The sequence below is a fragment of the Chiloscyllium plagiosum genome, chromosome 9, assembly GCF_004010195.1.
Source record: "Chiloscyllium plagiosum isolate BGI_BamShark_2017 chromosome 9, ASM401019v2, whole genome shotgun sequence".
Lineage (NCBI taxonomy): Eukaryota > Metazoa > Chordata > Chondrichthyes > Orectolobiformes > Hemiscylliidae > Chiloscyllium > Chiloscyllium plagiosum.
This window is the reverse complement of record NC_057718.1, coordinates 100,344,425-100,363,673: the sequence shown is the minus strand read 5'-3', so window position 1 is coordinate 100,363,673 and position 19,249 is coordinate 100,344,425. Positions and strand designations below refer to the sequence as shown.

Sequence of the window (19,249 nt, the reverse complement as noted above, 5' to 3'; positions counted from 1 at the left end):
CAATGAGTAATTTTGACATCCTATACATCTACAAGCGTTTTCACACTGTGTCGAAGGAATAATTTATTCACTTCTGAATGCCTGTAAACCTGCTGTTGCTTTAGCCTCGTCAGAATCCCTGTTTTATCTTGAGTAAAGAGGAATTCTATTTCCTTGAGATGTTGATTGCAAACAGAGTAGGCATCCCAAACATATTCTGTTAACTTGAATAAGCTAGAGGAAAACTGCAAAGATACATGAGCAATTTTAGGTTACTCTCTCATACCAACACGCCCAGTTTAATTAGGGCGGGCTGGGGCAGGCAATGGTCTTGTATGTTTTTTTTTAAAAAAGGCAAACACAATTGGAAGGAGAAACCTCATCTCAATGGTTTCCCCTAGAGCTGATTATTTCGATGCACTCCTGACTGCTCTCCCACTCACCACTCTATAAAAACCTGACCTCATCCAAAACCCTGAAGCCCCGTAACCTAATTTGCTTCAAGAACCGTTCAATCATCACCTCTTGACAGAGCACAGAAGGGGCATCAGGGCCGAACAACTGGCTGAGGCCTCTGTGCTTAGGCCAGGATCAATCTAAAATGTAATGTGATATCATGGCACATCAGGTGGTTTTAGGAGATAACTAAAATCTTGGTCAAAGGAGATAGTTTTTAAGGAGTGTCTTAAAGGAAGTAAACGAGATAGAGTGTTTTAAGACCCAAGAAATAGTAACAGGAGTAGGCCATTCAGCCCCTTAAGTCTGCTCCACCATTCAGTAGGATCATGGCTGATCCGACACACTAATCCACTTGGCCTGTATTTTCCACAAAACCCTTGATTCCTCTACCGATCAACAATCTATCTCAACCTTAAGAATACACAAAGACTCTACCCCCACAGCTCTCTGTAGCAAGGAGTTCCAAAGACACAACTTTTGAGAAATTGGTACTCCTTTATTCTGAGACAATGTCCTCTGGTCCTGGACTCTCCCATGAGGGGAAACATCTTCTCACTATCAAGCTTAAGACATTTACCCTTAAGAATTCCATGTGTTTCAACAGGATCATCTGACCTTCTAAACTCCAGTGAGTACAGGGAGAAAGTGAGGACTGGAGAATCAGAGTAAAAAAACATGGTACTGGAAAAGCACAGGTGGTCAAGCAGCATCCAATGAACAGGTGAATCGATGTTTCGGGCATAAGCTCTTCATCTTATGCCTGAAACATCGATTCTGTTGCTCTTCGAAGCTGCCTGACCTGCTGTGTTTTTCCAGTGCCATGCTTTTCGACTCCAGTGAGTACAGTCCCAACCTGTTTAACCTTTGCTCATAAGACAATCCCTCAATAGCAGGGATCCTCAAACTTTTTTGAACTGCCTCCAATGAAATAACATATTTTCTTAAAATAAGTGTACGAAAAGTACTCAGTACCTCAGATGTGATCTCACCAGCATGTTCTACAGCTACAGTAAAACCATCCTACTCTTATACTTCAACCCCCTTGAAATAAGGATCAACATTCCATTAGCCTTGATTACACTGGTGCTGGAAAAGCACAGCGGGTCAGGCAGCATTCAAGGAGTAGGAAAATCGATATTTCGGGCAAAAGGCCTTCATCAGGAAGGGTTCTTGATGAAGGGCTTTTGCCTGAAATATCGATTTTCCTGCTCCTTGAATGTTGCCTTTTCCAGCACCACTCTAATCTTGACCCTAATCTCCAGCATCTGCAGTACCCACCTCCACCTAATCCATTAGCCTTCCTGATTACCCACTGCTCCTCTATGCTAGCTTTGTATTTCATATACAAGTAACCTCCCCAAGTTCTTTCATGTTGTAACGTTTTGCAGTTTTGGTCCATTTAAATAATATTCTTTTGTTCTCCCTATTTTCCCACATTATAGTCCATTTACCAAAATTTTTGCCCACTTACTTAACCTATTGATATCTCCCTGTAAACTGTTTGCACCCCTGTTGCAACCTGCCTTTTCAATTATTTTTGTGTTGTCTGCAAATTTGTTGATTGGCAGCACTGATCCCGGTGGAACCCCACTGGTCACCAACCTGAAAAAGAACCCCTTACCCCACTCACTGACTGCCCATTAGTCAATTCTCTATTCATGCCAATATACTAGCTCCAACATCATGGACTCTTCTTTTGTGACTTAACCTTTTGTGAATTACCTAGTCGAACACTTTCTGGAAGTCCAAATAAAACACAGTAAATGATTCTTCTCTACCCACTCTGGTTGAGACTTACTAATTTATTCTAGTTTTTTGAAGAAGATATGATTTCCCTTTCATGAAGTAATTTGACTCTGCTTGATTAGAATATTTCCAAATGTGCTATTACTTCCTTAACCATGGATTCCAATAACTTTTTAAACAATAGATATTAGGCTAATCGGCCTGTAGTTACTTGCTTTCTGCCTCCCTCCCTTTTTGAATCAGATTAGCAGTTTTCCACGCCTCTCGTATTCTTCCAGAATCCGATGATTTTTAGAAAATTACAATATGTTCACTACCTCTGTACCTAACTCTTTTACGATCCTAGGATGTAAGCCATCAGGGCCATGGGTTTTAAGTGCATTTAGTGCTGGAGAATGTCCAGAGGAGGTTTAGAACAGAGTATAAAACATAGAACAAATCTTTTCAAAACTAGCTAACATAGAACAGTACAGCACAGTACAGGCCCTTCAGCTCTCGATGTTGTGCCAACCTTTTATCCTACTCTAAGATCAAACTAACCAACATTGCCTTCATTTTACAATCATCCATGTGCCTATCCAAGAGTCGCTTAGATGTCTCTAAAGTATCTGACTCTACCACCACCACCGGCAGTGCATTTCACGCACCCACCACTCTGTGTAATGAGCTGACCTCCAACATCTCCCCTAAACGTTCCACCAATCACCTTAACATTATGCCCCCTCGTGATAGCCATTTCTGCCCTGGGAAAAAAGTCTTTGACTATTCACTCATCTATGCCTCTCATCATCTTATACACCTCTATCAAGCTAAAAAGTCACCTTTCACCATTCTTCGCTCCAATTAGAAAAGCCCTAGTGCCACCAACCTTTCTTCATAAGATGTGCCCTCCAGTGCAGGCAGCATCCTGGTAAATCTGCTCTGCACCATCTCGAAAGCTTCCACACCCTTCGTATAATGACACGACCAGAACTGAACACAATACTTCAAGTGTGGGCTAATCAAGACTGTGTAGAGCTACAGCATAACTTCATGGCTCTTAACCCCTTTCCCGGTGACTTTTTTTGGAGAAAACGTTTCATTTCCAGATGAATTTTTTAATTGCTTTTTTATAGTATTTTTAATGCTGATTATGGAAATAGCTTTTGTTTTTATCTATTTCCAATATTTTACTTGTAATTTTATTTTGAAGATACCATTTTCGGCAAAAGAAAATTGGTCTTTCAAGTAGTTCATCTTTCGACCAGTTCATTTCTTGATCTGGCATTTTCACAATACCCCCAAGCATTTTCAAGGTGAAAAACACAAATTTCTGCCTTTGTTACAGGGCACCACATACAATCTCTTTCTCCAGTTTGTTCAGCAAAGCGATTAGTTTTGTCCACAACTCTATCAATAATTCTGTTGTCACATAAAAGACTAAAAAAATCCAAAGGAGTCATATCAGCTGTGTCTTGATCAATTGATATTTCAGGATTTCCAGTGAATGGGAAGCGTGGTGGTGGAGGAAGCATGCATTCTTCCAACACCACATGTCGACACTAAATTCGTCCATCCTTCTCCTCCTCCTCACTTGAGAGAGAATAGCCATTATCAGACGAGCTTGCACTCTCATCTGATGTATCCAAGCTTCTAATAGAAGGTTCATACTCATTGTCACCTTCTGAGCTCAACATCTGGGCGTAATTTGTAAAACAAAAACAGAAAAAACCGAATGACAGTGTGTGCCCAAAAGCAGTGCGTCGACGCTTCTTGCAATGTCTGAGGCAGAAGAGACACAGCTACCAGACGTATGAGTCACCGAGTATACTCGTTTCTAGCTGAGAAGGGCACAGAAATGCCGAGAATTGACGTATAAACTCGTCTGTGCCTGTTTTTGAAATTATGTGTTTTGGACGAGTTTACTCGTCGCACTCTGAAAAAGACAAATTGGGTGAAGACAAGTTAACTCGTCTTTGCTGGGTAAGGGGTTAAAACTCAATACCCCTATAAATGAAAGCCAACACACTGTACGTCTTAACAACCCTGTCAACCTGAGCAGCAACTTTGAGGGATCTATGGACATTGACCCCAAGATCCCTCTGTTCCTCCACACTGCCAAGAATCCTGCCTTTAATCCTGTATTCAAATTCCAAAATGAAACACTTCACACTTTTCCAGATTGAACTCCATCTGCCACTTGTCAGCCCAGTTCTGCATCCTAAGTAGACGGGCAGGAGGCTGGAGAACACAGCACACCAGACAGCATCAGATGGTAGAGAAGTCGACGTTTCGGGTGTAACCCCTCACTTCCTGTAGAAAACTTGGGCCAGGGGACTTATCTATCAAAATGTTTCAGCACATCCTCCTTCTTAACATCAACCTATTTGACACTGTCCTCACAAACATCAAGGTGCTTCTCAGTTGTGAATACTACAAAGTATTCATTAAGGACCTCCCCTACTTCCTCTGACTCCAGGCATAAGTTCCCTCTACTATCCCTGATCAGCCCTACCCTCACTCTCACCATCCTCTTGTTTATCACGTAAGTGTAGAATGCCTAAGGGTTTTCCTTAATCCCACCTTCTAAAGCTTTTTCATGACCCCTTCTAGCTCAAGTCCATTCTTCAGTTCTTTCCTGGTTACCTTATAACGCTCTAGAGCCCTGTCTGATCCTTACTACCTCAATCTTAAGTAAGCTTCCTTCTTCCTCTTGACTAGATTTTCCACGTCCCTTGTGACCCAAGATTCCTTTGCCCTACCATCCTTTCCTTGCCTCAATGGGACAAACCTATCCAGCACTATCAGTAAGTGCTCCCTAAACAACCTCCACATTCTGGCATGCATTTCAGAGAACATCTGATCCCAATTTTGGCACCCCTCTCTTAATTCCCCCTCCCCCATTTAAATACTTTTCCCAATCATCTGCTCCTATAGTAAAGGTCAGGGAGTTGTGATCACTATCACCGAAACGCTCTCCCACTAAGAGATCTGACACCTGGCCTGGGTCATTGCCAAGTACCAAATCCAATAAGGTCTCCCCTCTAGTCGGCCTACCTACATAGAGTCAGAAATCCTTCCTGGACACGGCTGACAAAAACTCCTCCATCCAAACTATCTGAACTAAGGAGGGTCCAATCAATATTAGGGAAGTTAAAGTCACCCATGACAACAACCCTGTTGCTGGTGCACCTTTCAAAAATCTGCCTCCTAATCTGCTCCTCTGTGTCTATTACTACTGGGAGGTCTATACAAAACTCCCAATAAAGTAACTGCCCCTTTCCTGTTTCTGACTTCCACCCGTACTGACTCTGTAGATAAACACTCCTCGATGACCTCCCTTTCTGCAGGTATGATACTATATCTGATTAGCAATGCCACTCCCCCACCTCTTACCTCCTCCTCTATTCCTTTTGAAACATCTAAACCCTGGAACATCCAACAACAATTTCTGTCCCTGTGATATCCAAGTCTCCATAATGGCCACATCATAATTCCAAGTACTGATCCATGCTCCAAATTCATCACCTTATTCCTGATATTTCTTGCGTTTTTTGAACGGAGATAAGGAGGAATTTCTTCAGCCAGAGGATGGTGAATCTGTGGAGCTCCAGCTCATTGATGCAGAAGGCTATGGAGTCATTGAGTGTATTTAAGAGTGTTCTTGATTAGCAAAGAGATTAAGGGTTACTCGAGAAGGCAGGAGAACTTAGTGCTAGCCATGAATGAATGAATGAATGATGTCAGACTCAATGGATCTAAATTTGCTCCAATATCTTATAGTCTTATGTTATTTAGCCTCCTTAATTTGTCTAATACTACTTCTCTAGTGATGGTAGCTAATTCCTTCCTTGTATTCTTTGGTATTAATGGAAATGCTTCAAGTATCCTCCTCTTTAATGACTGATGCAAAATATGTGTTCAACTCCTCTGCCATTTCCTTGTTCCCCAAAACAAGCAGATTCATTTTCCAAGGGATTACGTTCACTTTGACCTCCTGCTTCTTTTTTAAGAAAACTCTCATCAGCCTCTATATTGCTGCTCATTTGCCCACATAGGTTTTTTCTTTATTAGCTTTTCAATCCTCCTTTGCTGGATTCTGAATTTCACCCAGCCTTCAGGGCTCGCCCTGACTTTGGCCTCGTTATATGCTTTTTCTTTCAACCTAATACTCTCCTTAACTCCCTTACTCAGTCATGTTTAGGAACAGAATTCAATTTGGGGGCTCAGGCAGTTGAAGGCACTCATCTATTGCACTCCAACAGTGAAGCAATTGAAATCAAGAATCAGTGCTGAGAACTTGGAGGAAATGGGTAGCTACACAAAGCGAATTGAGAACAGTGGCAATGCTTCTTGCACATCTATTTCCGGGCATGCCTCATTTAAGTATTACACAACAGTGTGGCATACAGAATTTAATAGGCTGCAAAATGAACCAGAATCAGTGAGTCAGTCTGTGGCTACATTATGGAAAGGTAATCAATTCCTTTGATGTGTTCATGGTGGATTGACAAACACTGAGGTGTGAACACACCTTACAATTATAAAGTGCAGTGCCAGCACAATGTTAAACTTTACAGTCCTCTGTTGTTGACAACTGGCAAATAAATAAGGTCTTCATAGAAGGTAGAATTTCAGATTCAGCTACATAATCTGGATTTATTAATTGAACTGTTTACACATAATACTAAAATACAAATGCCAGAAAAGTCAAAGTCTTGATGAACACACTAAACTACCACATTCCCATCCCTTTAAAAGGAAAGGACTTAATCCTGAAATTTCTTGAAATTCTCATTATGTTCTCTTTTAATTGTGCAGTGAAATCAGGAATGAAGTCAGCACTCAGTAATGGTGTTATGCAATGGGGAAAGACAACAAGCGACCACTAAATCTGGCATTTGGAATTATGTACCAGTTTGTGGTTAGGCCAGGAGACTGGCTGAACTTGCACTGGATCTACAATTAGATTGCTCTCTCAAATGGTCAGTGAGTACAGAACAAATGATTCATTTTCTGCTTAGATTATAGCTAATACTGTCTGAAAAGTTTGCGTACATGTCACTGCCCCAGTACTATGTTAACTAAATCATTTTCGAGCAGAGACCAAAGCAATAACATACTTCCAAGAAAGCTTGCACATATGATAAAAAACTATTTTTTTTTATTTGTTCTATTCTTTATGACTTACAGAAGTAGCATTGGAGGTTGGTGGAAAGGAATACAGTCACCAAATTGTTATAAAACTAAACCAAGTCTGCACCCCACTATGTGGAGAAAGTCAGGTCTGCAGATGCTGGAGATCAGAGCTGAAAATGTGTTGCTGGAAAAGCGCAGGTCAGGCAGCATCCAGGGAACAGGAGAATCGACGTTTCGGGCTTATGCCCGAAATGTCGATTCTCCTGTTCCCTGGATGCTGCTTGACCTGCTGCGCTTTTCCAGCAACACATTTGCACCCCACTATGTGGTAAGTTTGCTGCCACCATCTTGGTATAGGGATCCAATGTGGTTGAGGAAAACCATTATCTGTAATAGGCTTTTATCGCTGAGACATAACTGATTGCACATTAGCAACTAGTTACAGCACTGAGATAGACATTGTTACAGAGATCGAGGAGGAGCTAGATGTTAGGTCTCATTCCTTTAGGATCCTAAACTGCTCTGCCCAGTGTTCATGTGGCATCAGAATGACTGGTGCTTCTGGCACTCCTCAGTATTAAACCTTTCAGATCCTTATACAATAAACAACCTCAGAGTATTAGTTTCCAGTTATAATTCAGCAAAGCATTAAAATCAGACTACTCTGACATAACTCAAGTAACCAACCCTTTTCCTCCACCCTGGCTGACTCTTTAGTTAGCAAAAACTATTTTAAAACTGTCTGAAATGTTGCACTTTACAATCCCATAGTGAGAACTAGAGGCTGTGGATTTGAAAGGTGTTGTTGAAAGAGCTTTGGAGAGTTGCTGCAGAGGGTTATATATTTGGTATATATCACTGCCATTGTGTGCTGATGGTGAAGGAAGTGAACATTGAAGATGGTGGATGGGGAGCAAATCAAGTGAGCTGTTTTATCCTGGATGGTGTCAAGCTCAAGTGTTGTTGGAGTTGCACTTATCCAGACAAGTGGGACGCATTCCATCATGTACCTGTCTTGTATATTGTAGATGGTGGGACATACTTTGGGGAGTCAAAAGGTGAGTCAAAGCGCATAATTCCTCGCCTTTGACCTACTGTTATAGCCACAAATTATATGGCAGGTTCTATTTCAATATCTAGGTCAATCATAACCCCCAGGATGGTAATAGCATGTTCTGTTCATCTGAGCACAGGTTGCTGTGCTTATGTTTTACACAAAATTGACAACACTCCCACGTTACACTGATAATTCAGCATAGGAAAATATTTCACAGGGGCTTCTATAACCAAATTTGATTGAACCACACAAGGACAATTGATCAAAAACTTGGTCCCAAGCTCTGGCATGTCCTTTCTAAACCTCCCACCTCTCTACCTTTTTCTTTAAACAAATGTTTGGTCACCTGCCCTAGTATCTGGAAGTGTCAAAGTTTGCTTAATAACTTTTGAGATGTTTTTACAGGCAGTTTGCTATGTTAGGGGTGTTGTGTAAGTAAGTAGTTATTGTTGTCTAAGCTGTTTCTGTAATTATAAATGAACAACCCAGATATATTACTTTGCTTGTTGGCAAAGCAATGAGGCCCATGCCAGTGACTATCTAAATTTGACTAAAGGACAAATAAGAGAATCCAAAAAGAAAGCTGGTTTTATTTAAAATGAATAGCCATAACTCGAAAGATTGTGTTAGGAAGGAGCAACCAAAACAGTAATAAAAGAAAAGATAGTAGTTTCAGGGTTTTGAAAAAAAAACAAATCAGACATGCACGTTTCCATTCTTAGATCCCTGCAAAGTTAGCCTGGTTATATAATCATTAATTTGGCCAACCAGTTGATATACTACTCCAGGTGGCCTCCATAGTAACAAAAACACCAACTACAGAAGTAATGTAGCAGCACAAAATGATATACCACAGTAGCCAGCGGGATTGTGATGGACCTGCACTGCTGATTTGTGTTCAAGACTGGCATGGCAACCAAATTAAAAAATATCTTCAAATCTGCGAGTAAACACCATAGAATCAAGAGAATGTATAAGACAGAGAGGAGGACATTTAGCCCATTATATTAGACCCCACTACTTTTGAGCAGCAATCCCATTAATCCCAAAGAGGGAATGTTGGAAAATTGGAATGAATCTCTCAATTGATGTTAACTATATTATTCATGTGAACAGTGATGCCTTAAGCATGTGAAGATGGTGATATAGTGGTAGTGTCACTGAATAACAACCCAGTAGTTGGTGGAAATTTAATTAATAATTCTGGAATATAAGGCTGATGGTGACTGTGACTCACTTAAAAACCCCACTAACATCCTTACCTGATCTGGTCTACATGTCAGTCTAGACCCACAGCAGCATGGTTGACTCTTAATAGCCCTCTGAAATGGCCTAGCAAGTCACTCAGTTCAAGGGGAATTAGAGATGGGCAACAAATGCTGGCCTTGCTATTAGAACTCACATTCAATGAAATATAGAAAAATGAAACTTTTATGGGATTTGCTTTCCTTCATTCTTTGCAATTTGTTTCTATCTTGTGCAGACCCAAAATGAAGGTTTAAAGTTGCCTATGAACCTCACATCAGCCTGTCTAATAACTCATCTATAACAGATACCATTATGATGCAAGACTTCAACATATTCATTCCCATAGATGGCTGCTCTTTATTATTTGTTCAATAGATTTTCACAAGTTCAGCGCTCCGGGTTACAATCTATCGCCTGGCTTTGGAACCTCTGTTTGCATGTCTGCATGTTTGAAATGGGATCCCAAGGATGTATACTATCACACCGGCTCTACAATCAGCTAAAGACAACTTTAGGAAAGACTGCAGGAGGAATCCCCATCCCTCACTGGCAAATGACTTGGCAATGCTGCAAGTGCATGCCTTAACTTGATTAAAAATTTACAGAGTTGCTCAACAACTCCACAAAGGCTGGAATGCAACTCAATTTTCATTCACGTAAACAAATGGCATGATAATAAAGAATGTGAATATTGTTTGAATCTTGCACCTTTTTAGAATTACCCAAGTACTTATGCATCCTGTGGTACCCAGTGACTTTCTTTGGGATTGGCTCTCCAATGTGTTTCCCTTTCCAAGCATCCTTGCCAGAAAAGGCTGCTTGAAGGCAGCACTGGGTAGCAAATCAGAACCACTTGAAGGACTAATCGGTGACTATATGCTGTTGCTTCAGGGATCTTAGTGACATCAAGTTACCATCCTCCCCACAGGGGCACTGACACCTCCTTTAAACACCACCCCAACTTTGTCCTCAGGACACTGGAGTCAGAGGGCGATGCCACTTACTTGCTCTCTCCCACAACAACACTGGCCATTTTCCATTTATAATTTTCTACAGTCTGACAGAGAGCCTTGTTCTTTCCTAAGCTTCTTCAGTAGTACTCATTTGGCCACTCCCAAGGAAGTGCAGCAGTAGGAGACAGTGATTCAGTAGCAGTTGGGTGGACCTACTCCAATAGATACTGCCATAAATGGGAACTTCCACAATGCCAATCCTAATCTCCACCTCATCTTCAGTATAGTGACATCAGCCATGCAGCTTGTCCTGGTCATTGACATCCCGTTGAGGGGGTTTGGTAGTGGTGCAGGGGAGGCGGGGGTGACATGAAGAGATGTGGAATATCATTCCTTTTGATAAGGTAATTATTGTCAAAGTTTTCCTTGTGAAAGAGGGATTAGTAACTAAAAGAGATACATTTAAAGCGATGGACCTAAATACCTGGCGCAAGTTGAGGAAAAAGCTTTGTGTTTTCAAAGTGAATTGATGTGATCTGAAATGAGTTGACTGAATAGATGGTGAAACCAGATCCACAGAAAGTCAACAGAGATTCAGATAAATAGTCAAAGGGAGAAAAAGAAGAATTACAGGATGATGGAAAAAAATAGAGTCACAGACCTAACTGGACAACTCAATACAAGCATGATAGGCTGAATTCCATGATTCTATGCAAGCCATAAATCTAACCCAAGCCCACGTGAAGCTGAACAATGTTTAAAGATACTTGACCTGTAACACTGATAATTTAAAAATAACTAATTCTTGAAATTATAATCACTTCACCATGCCCTTGATTTTGAAGTTCATTGATTCCCTACAAACCAAAATCAAACCTCTGTATTTTCACAACAACATGGGAATTGGGAGCAGAAATAGGCCGTTTGGCCCCTCAAGCAACCTCTGTCACTCAGTAAGATTACGGTTAATCTGAAGATGGTCTCAAATCCACCTTCTTGCACACCCTTGATAACCTTGGACTTGTTGGTTTGTCAACCTCTGCCATGAAAACATTCAACGGCCCATCTCCACTGTTCCCTGGTGGGTTAAAGAAAATTCCACACACTCATGACCCATGGAAATTTCTCAATTTCCACCTTAAATTGGTGATGATTTAGTTTTAAATTGTATCCACAAGTGGAAACATCATCTCAGTACACCCTGTCAAGACTCATCAGGATCTTCAGCGCCTCAATAAAGATTACCTCTAATTCTTCTAAACTCAAATTGATTCAGGCCCAAACTGTCAACCTTTCCTCATAAGGTAATTCTTTCATCGCAGGTTCAGTCAGATGTATCAGGTGTAAAGACTGACGCAATGCCAGTACTCACTGTTGTGTTTAAATACTCGGATGATAGCTCCCGACAAACGAGCACCCAGGATAAGAGATGTGTGGTTCAACTCATCGCTCAGAATGAGGCAGCCCTGCATAGAAAGACATTGAAAAGGTGTAACATCCTGGAGCTTAATCAATTGACTGCTTCACTTCTGTGCGACTGCAGCAATTTTAAAACAATGTACAAATTTTAGATTTGGACAAAAACGATTTCTGTCTTCTCCACGAATCTTTGCTGGTTAAGTAGAATTGAAAATACATAAAGTTCTGAACATTCATGAGTGATATATTCAAGACAGAAATGATTTTCAAAAATTAAATAATCTTAATCCTCCTTGGTTCCTTATCATATAATTTGTGAAATACTGGAAACTTTGGTTTTTCAGTGATTATGAAGCATGTAGGGGCTTGAATACTATATTCGAAGATTAATGTTAATGTGATTCAAACTGAGGAGTTTAATTTGGATAAATGTGAGGTATTGTATTTTGGTAAAATAAACAAAGGCAAGACTTATACAATTAAAAGCAGGGCCTCGGGTAGTGTTGTAGAATAGAGACAGCTCGAGGTTCAGATACATAATTCTTTGAAATCTGCATCACATATAGATAGGGTGGTTAAGAAGGTGTTTAGCACGCTTGTCTTTGTGACTTTGAGTATAGGAGCTGGGATATTACATTGAAGTTGTACGGGATGTTGGGGTGTCCTCTTCTCGGTGTACTGTGTTCAGTTCTGGTCTCTCTGTTATAGAAAGGATATTATTAAGGAGAGGGTTCAGAAGAGATTTAACAGAATATTGCTGGGAATGGAGGATTTGGGTTATAAGGAGAGGTTGGATGGACTGGTACATTTTCCATTGGAGCGTAGGAAGTTAAGAGGTGACCATATAGAGGTTTATAAAATCACGAGGGGTATAGATAAGGCAAATGGTGGGTGCCTTTTCCCAAGGGTGGGGAATTTTAAGACTAGGGGCATATTTTTAAGATGAGAGGAGAAAGATTTAAAAAAGACAAGAACTGCAACTTTTTTTTGAACAGTGGTTTGTGTGTGGAATGAACTTCCAGAGAAAGTGATGAATGCAGGTACATTTATAACATTTTAAAGACATTTAGAAAAGTATACAAATAAGCAAGGTTTGGAGAGACATGAGCCAAGCACAGGCAGATGGGACTAGTTTAGTTTGGGATTGTGGTCAGCATAGACTAGTTGGACCAAAGGGTCAGTTTCTGTCCTGAATGACTCTGATGATAATGATAACCTTTCTCTATTCTTGATGAGGCAAACATTAGCAATACCCCATTTCTTCTTGACTAAATTCCAATTTCTTACGCTCAATGGCATTACCATTGCTGAACCGCTCCATCATCAACAATACGGGGGTCACACAAACAGAAATGAACCATAGAAATACCATGGCAATAAGAACTGGTCAGAGTTTGGGAATCCTGTGATAGCAGCTGTCTCCTCAATGTTTGTTCATCATCTACAAGGCACAACTCTTAAATGTGATGGAAGCTCCACACTTGCCTGGATGAGTGCAACTCCAACAACATTCAAGGAAGCGCAATATAATTCAGGACCAAGCAGCCGGTTGATCACCACCACATCCACAAACATTCGCTCCCCCACTACTGACACAGTAGCAGCAGTGTATACCTTATTCAAGGCACATTGAAGCAATTCACCAAGGCTCCTTAGACAGCACCTTCCAAACTCATGATTGCAACCAACCAGAAGGACAAGGGGCATTAGATACATGGGAACACCACCACCTGCAAGTTCCCCTCTAAGCCACATACCACTGTCACAGTCAAAATCCTGAAATTCTCTCCCTGTCAGCACTGTCAGTGTACCCACACCACATGAACTGCAACAGTTCAAGAAGTCAGTGTACCATTATATTCTTGAGGACAATTAGGGTTGGGGATAAATGCTGACCTTGACAGCGATGGCCTCACCTTATAAATTAATGTTTTAAAAAATTGCATATTGAGCGATGATGAGAATAGTCAATGGGGAGCAGGTGAATCGAAAGCTGTTTAGTGTTAACAACTGGAAGGATAAGCTGCCTCAAACTGATTACTCAGAGGATTCTTTTATTCCGTTGATTTGGGTCACATGGACAGCAGGTTCCACAACAGAGAACGAGGGGTGTGATTCTCCATCCAATAGGCAAGGTCCTCCTACGGGTGAATACTCTGCAGAGTAGACAGAGCTATTATCAGGCCTTTTGCCTGTTCTGCACCTGCTTTTGGAGAGTTCAATGTGCGCAGCGAGTAAACCCAAAATAGATAAAGCTATCTTCCTTTGATGACAACATATCAAGATTTGATGGGTTGTGGCTGGGTGATTTGGCATCAAAGTAAAGGATGGCAGAGACCTTAAATGTTCACTGATTTTTGTGCTGTTATGTTTTCACTGGCTGGGCAGGGAAAATTTCCAGTGGAGCTGTTGTTTGTGTTTGTCAATGCGTCCCAAGAGACATGACTGCTTTAGAGAGGAATGAAGTACGGATTTAATATTAACTTCTCTTTATCAGAGGCCAGCTCAACTATTTGTATCGTCTTCTTTTAGGTATTTCAGTGGCAGTTTTGGAGTTTTCATACGAATTGCAACGTCTCCCTGCAGGAAAATCATCATTTCAATGGTGTTCCTTTCAAAATAAAATTGACCAATTATGCTGAGAGTTTCATCAAATTGATTAATGACGACAACAACAACAGTATACATTTATCAAACATTTTTAAGAAGTAAAGCATCCAAAGATGCTTCACTGGACCATTATAAAATGGCAGTACGACACCAATCTTATAAGGTGATATTAGGGTAGCTGGCCAAAATCTGTCAATGAGAACTGTCAAAAAGGAGAAAAATGAGATAGCGAAGCAGAGGTTAAGGGAGGGAACTCCAAAACCTAGTGTCTGAGTAACTGAAGGCACACCAGCCAATAGCAAAGTGATTAAAATCAGGGATGCTTGAATGGTCAGAATTAGAGGAGATCTCAGAAGGTTGTGGATTGAAATATGTTACAGAATTAGAGATGGATGGGTTCACAAAGGAAATTAGAAACATGGCTATGAACTTAAAAATCAATGTCCTGCTTAACAGGGAGCCGGTGTAAGCCAGTGAGCACACTTAATAGGGGAATGGAACGTGGGGTGTAAGTGTTTTAGATGAGATCAAATTTATGGGCAGAATGTGGGAGATCAGCCACTGCAAAAATATTGTCGAGAGGTAACAATAGCACGAATGGCCTTTTTAGATGAGCTGAAACAGAGATGAAGCTGGGAGATTGTATGGATTGGGGTAAACATAGTAGTAATGTCACTGGTCTAATAATCTGGAACTCTGTACCTGGGTTCAAATCCTACCATGTCAGATGAAAAAATCTGAAATTAAAGGCTAGTCTAATGGCGATCACGTAACCAATGTTTGTTGTAAGAAAACATCTGATTCACCAATGTCCTTTAGGGAAGGAAATCTGCCTTCCTCACCCTTTCTGGTTTACATGGGACTCCAGACCAATAGCAATGTGGTTAATTCTTAAAGGCCCTCAAATGACCGAGCAAGCCATTAAGTTCAAGGGCAATTAGGGAAGGATGGCAAATGCTGGCCTTACGAGTGACTACCACTTCCAGTAAAAGAAATTTTAAAAAGTGATCTTAGCGCTGGTGCAAAATTGAAGTTGGTATCTCACCTCAGGGTCAAAGGTAACACCAAGGTTGTGAATGGAATGGCTTAATATCACATTTTGCCAGGGAGGGGTAAATAGTCAGTAATGAGGAAAAGGATTTTGGAGAGGAGACCTGGATAGCGGATAAGCTGTCTGACAATTTAGAGTGTAGGGAAGGCTTAAGAGATGTGATGGAGAGGTAATTCTGGACATTCATTTTATTTATTCATTGCCTTTCACTTTTTTTTTCCTGCGCATATCGTGGTTCACAAGATCAGAAATATTGGCAGGAATAGGTCGTTCAGCCTATCAAGCCTGCTCTACAATTCAACAAGATCACTGCTGATCTGATTGCAGCCTTAACTTTCATGCCTGACATTCTTCAACCCTCAACTCCCTAGAGGATAAATTACCACAGGATCTTTTACCTGAGGGAACTCGGTAAACATTTTCTCCAAAAGCGCAGAACCCTCTAAGCGCTGCAATGAAATCACAATTTTTGTACTCGAGCCCTGAAGAGGAACTTGAACTGGGAATCTTGCACAGGGAGTGTGTGCTGACTGAGCTATGACTGACATTCATTCTTTTCTGCAGCAGAGTTACACGACACTGAATTTTCTCAGCATTACACACCTCCAAATCCAGAGTGCATTAAAGTGGCTGCTGTGGTCACATTCTAGATTAGGAACTACCCCCCTGCTTCCAAATCCTACTACAAATCAAAGAATTTCTTTCTCTCTCTCTTTCTGGCCTTTTAGATGTATCACGTTTGGAGGTAATCACTGTATCTGATTTGAGAGTCAAATTATTAAGCAGACCTGACTCATTAACTGTAAATTAGTGCCATTGAACCTAACTATGCATCTTCAATTATTTTGTAGTGGAGTTAGCATAATTCTCCTTGGGGGGGGGGCTGGCTGTAAATTAATTGCAATATTCATGATGACAGATTCCATTTCTCTTTTTCTTTACATTGGATCTTGGCCTAAAAACAGGTTAATCGTCTACTGTCTCTAGGGAAGATGCATTTATAACAGTGCACGAGCTTAGCCTAAGGGGAACACTGATCATAGCTATTCTTGGGCTTCAACTCTATCCATCTCTCATATCCCTGAATTCCCTGAGACACAAATTCATATATTCCAATTTTAAATTTATTCAACAGTGGAGACTCCACAAACCTCTGGGGCAGAGAACTCCAAAGACTCACTGTGAAAAGTAAGAGTGAAGATTTTTTTTTTACCTTTTTCTGAGACTGCACTCCTTTGTTTTCGATTGTCTAGCTAGGGGAAATAATCTGTCAGTGTCTACCCCAAAGAGCCCCTTCCGGAACTTCTGTGCTCCATTGAGAATGCCTCTCATTCTTCTAATCTCCAGAAAATTTAGAGTGCAGAAGTAGATGTGGACCAGCATATAACAAGCAACAGCTCACCTTCCCAACTAGAGCTGGGATGTTCATTGAATTGGTTGCAAAGCCCATCCCGAACGTCATTGCTGCCTCTACACCCAAAAACTGGGCGACTAAACGCTCAAGCTGAATGTGTTTGTCAAGGTTGCCTGCAAAACAAATCAAAGACATCATTAAAATGTATAGTTTTCAAAGTAGTACCAACTACACAATGTAGTTGCGCAAAGCATGAGCCATTCCTGCAGCAAGCGTTTTATATCCAAGAATTTATCGTCTGCCCAAGCAATGGGCACACCTGTACACCAAATGTGTAGAAATCCATGATCAAAAGATTTAGTGGCATTGCAGTATAACCTTTTGGGTTGGGAGAGAAATAGAAAGGGGAAAAGAGAACATTTTTATCCCTCAATGAACAGCCTGATAACAGACTGCCAGATCATTGTCAAATTGCAGTTTGGGGAAACTGTAATTGACAAATTGACCTCTCCTGTTACAGCTGAGACCATACTTCAAAAAGCACTTCAGCAGCATATAACCCCATGAGACATCCTGATATATCGAGTTTGGAGGTGCTATATAAATGAAAGTTGCTGTTGTTCCATTGCACTGTACATTCACTAACGCAGCAACCATCTCACTTGGCCTAAAACCTAAATTTTTCCAATGCAGCCTCTTTTTAAAGAGGATGTTCTGCAATTTGTACTCAACGCTCCCAGGTCAGTACATTCAACAAAGCTCCAGGTGCCAAGCTGAATCTACACAGGGAGCCCACTGAACTTGAAGAATCCAGATTTCCAGGCAACTCAAAGAGAAACTATCAATTAAAGGCACTGTCATGTCTTGAAAAAAGGTTCTTAAAGCCCCTGGAAAAGACTCCAGTCAAGTGGGTATATTGGAGAGTTTGCAACAATTTTCCTTGAACATAGTTGAGATGAGATCTGATAGAGGTGTTCAAATCACGAGGGGTCTGGACAGAGTAGTCAGGGAGAAATGGTTCTTGTTGGTGGAAGGATTGAGAAGCAGAGGATAAGATAATAGGCAAAAAAAGCAATGGTGAAAACATTTTCACTGAGTGAACAATTAAGAATATGGAATGAACTGCCTGAGAGTATGGAGGAGGCATGTTCAGTTGAGATTATCAAGAGGAAATTGGATCATTAGATTAGATTAGATTAGATTAGACTTACAGTGTGGAAACAGGCCCTTCGGCCCAACAAGTCCACACCGACCTGCCGAAGCGCAACCCACCCATTCCCCTATATTTACCCCTTTACCTAACACTACGGGCAATTTCGCATGGCCAATTCACCTGACCTGCACATCTTTGGACTGTGGGAGGAAACCGGAGCACCCGGAGGAAACCCACGCAGACACGGGGAGAACGTGCAAACTCCACACAGTCAGTCGCCTGAGGCGGGAATTGAACCCGGGTCTCTGGCGCTGTGAGGCAGCAGTGCTAACCACTGTGCCACCGTGCCGCCCAAATTACCTGAATACGAAGATAGTTCAGAATTATGGAGAGAAAACTGGCAAATGGAATTAAGTGAGAGGCTTATTCGGAGAGCCAGCACTTACGCAATGGGCCAAATGTTCCCATTCTCTGTTGTAATAATTCATTGACATTGAAATCCATTTGTGGTTGTCACAAATATTGAATGGTGAGGGAACTAAGTTGTTACAAGAAAGAAAGGGGGAAGTAAAATGCAAACAAGGAACTGCAGGGAGAAGACAAAGGAACCTAACACCTAATCATATTTGATGACAGCTGTAGATAGAAGGAGGCCATTCAACCCTTTATTCTGGATCAGTGGTGCTGGAAGAGCACAGCAATTCAGGCAGCATCCGAGGACAGGCAAAATCGACGTTTCGGGCAAAAGCCCTTCATCAGGAATAAAGGCAGAGAGCCTGAAGCGTGGAGAGATAAGCTAGAGGAGGGTGGACTGTAAAACCTGTGCACACACCTCCTCCCTCACCTCCATCCAAGGCCCTAAAGGAGCCTTCCACATCCATCAAAGTTTTACCTGCACATCCACTAATATCATCTATTGTATCCGTTGCTCCCGATGCGGTCTCCTCTACATTGGGGAGACTGGACGCCTCCTAGCAGAGCGCTTTAGGGAACATCTCAGAGACACCCGCACCAATCAACCAAACCGCCCCGTGGCCCAAAATTTCAACTCCCCCTCCCACTCTGCCGAGGATATGGAGGTGCTGGGCCACCTCCACCGCCG

The 19,249-nt window shown here is 41.4% G+C and overlaps 1 protein-coding gene across 1 annotated transcript in view; it reads right to left on the bottom strand.

The window, feature by feature from the left end:
* Positions 1 to 19,249, bottom strand: part of sptlc3 (serine palmitoyltransferase, long chain base subunit 3) — a 118,881-nt gene that overhangs the window by 33,262 nt on the left and 66,370 nt on the right. The window contains exons 5-6 of the mRNA XM_043696626.1: positions 17,043 to 17,167; positions 11,933 to 12,026 (exon numbers count right to left, since the gene is read on the bottom strand). Coding sequence (XP_043552561.1) covers positions 11,933 to 12,026; positions 17,043 to 17,167 — 219 coding nt within the window. The remainder of the gene's footprint in view (positions 1 to 11,932; positions 12,027 to 17,042; positions 17,168 to 19,249) is intronic.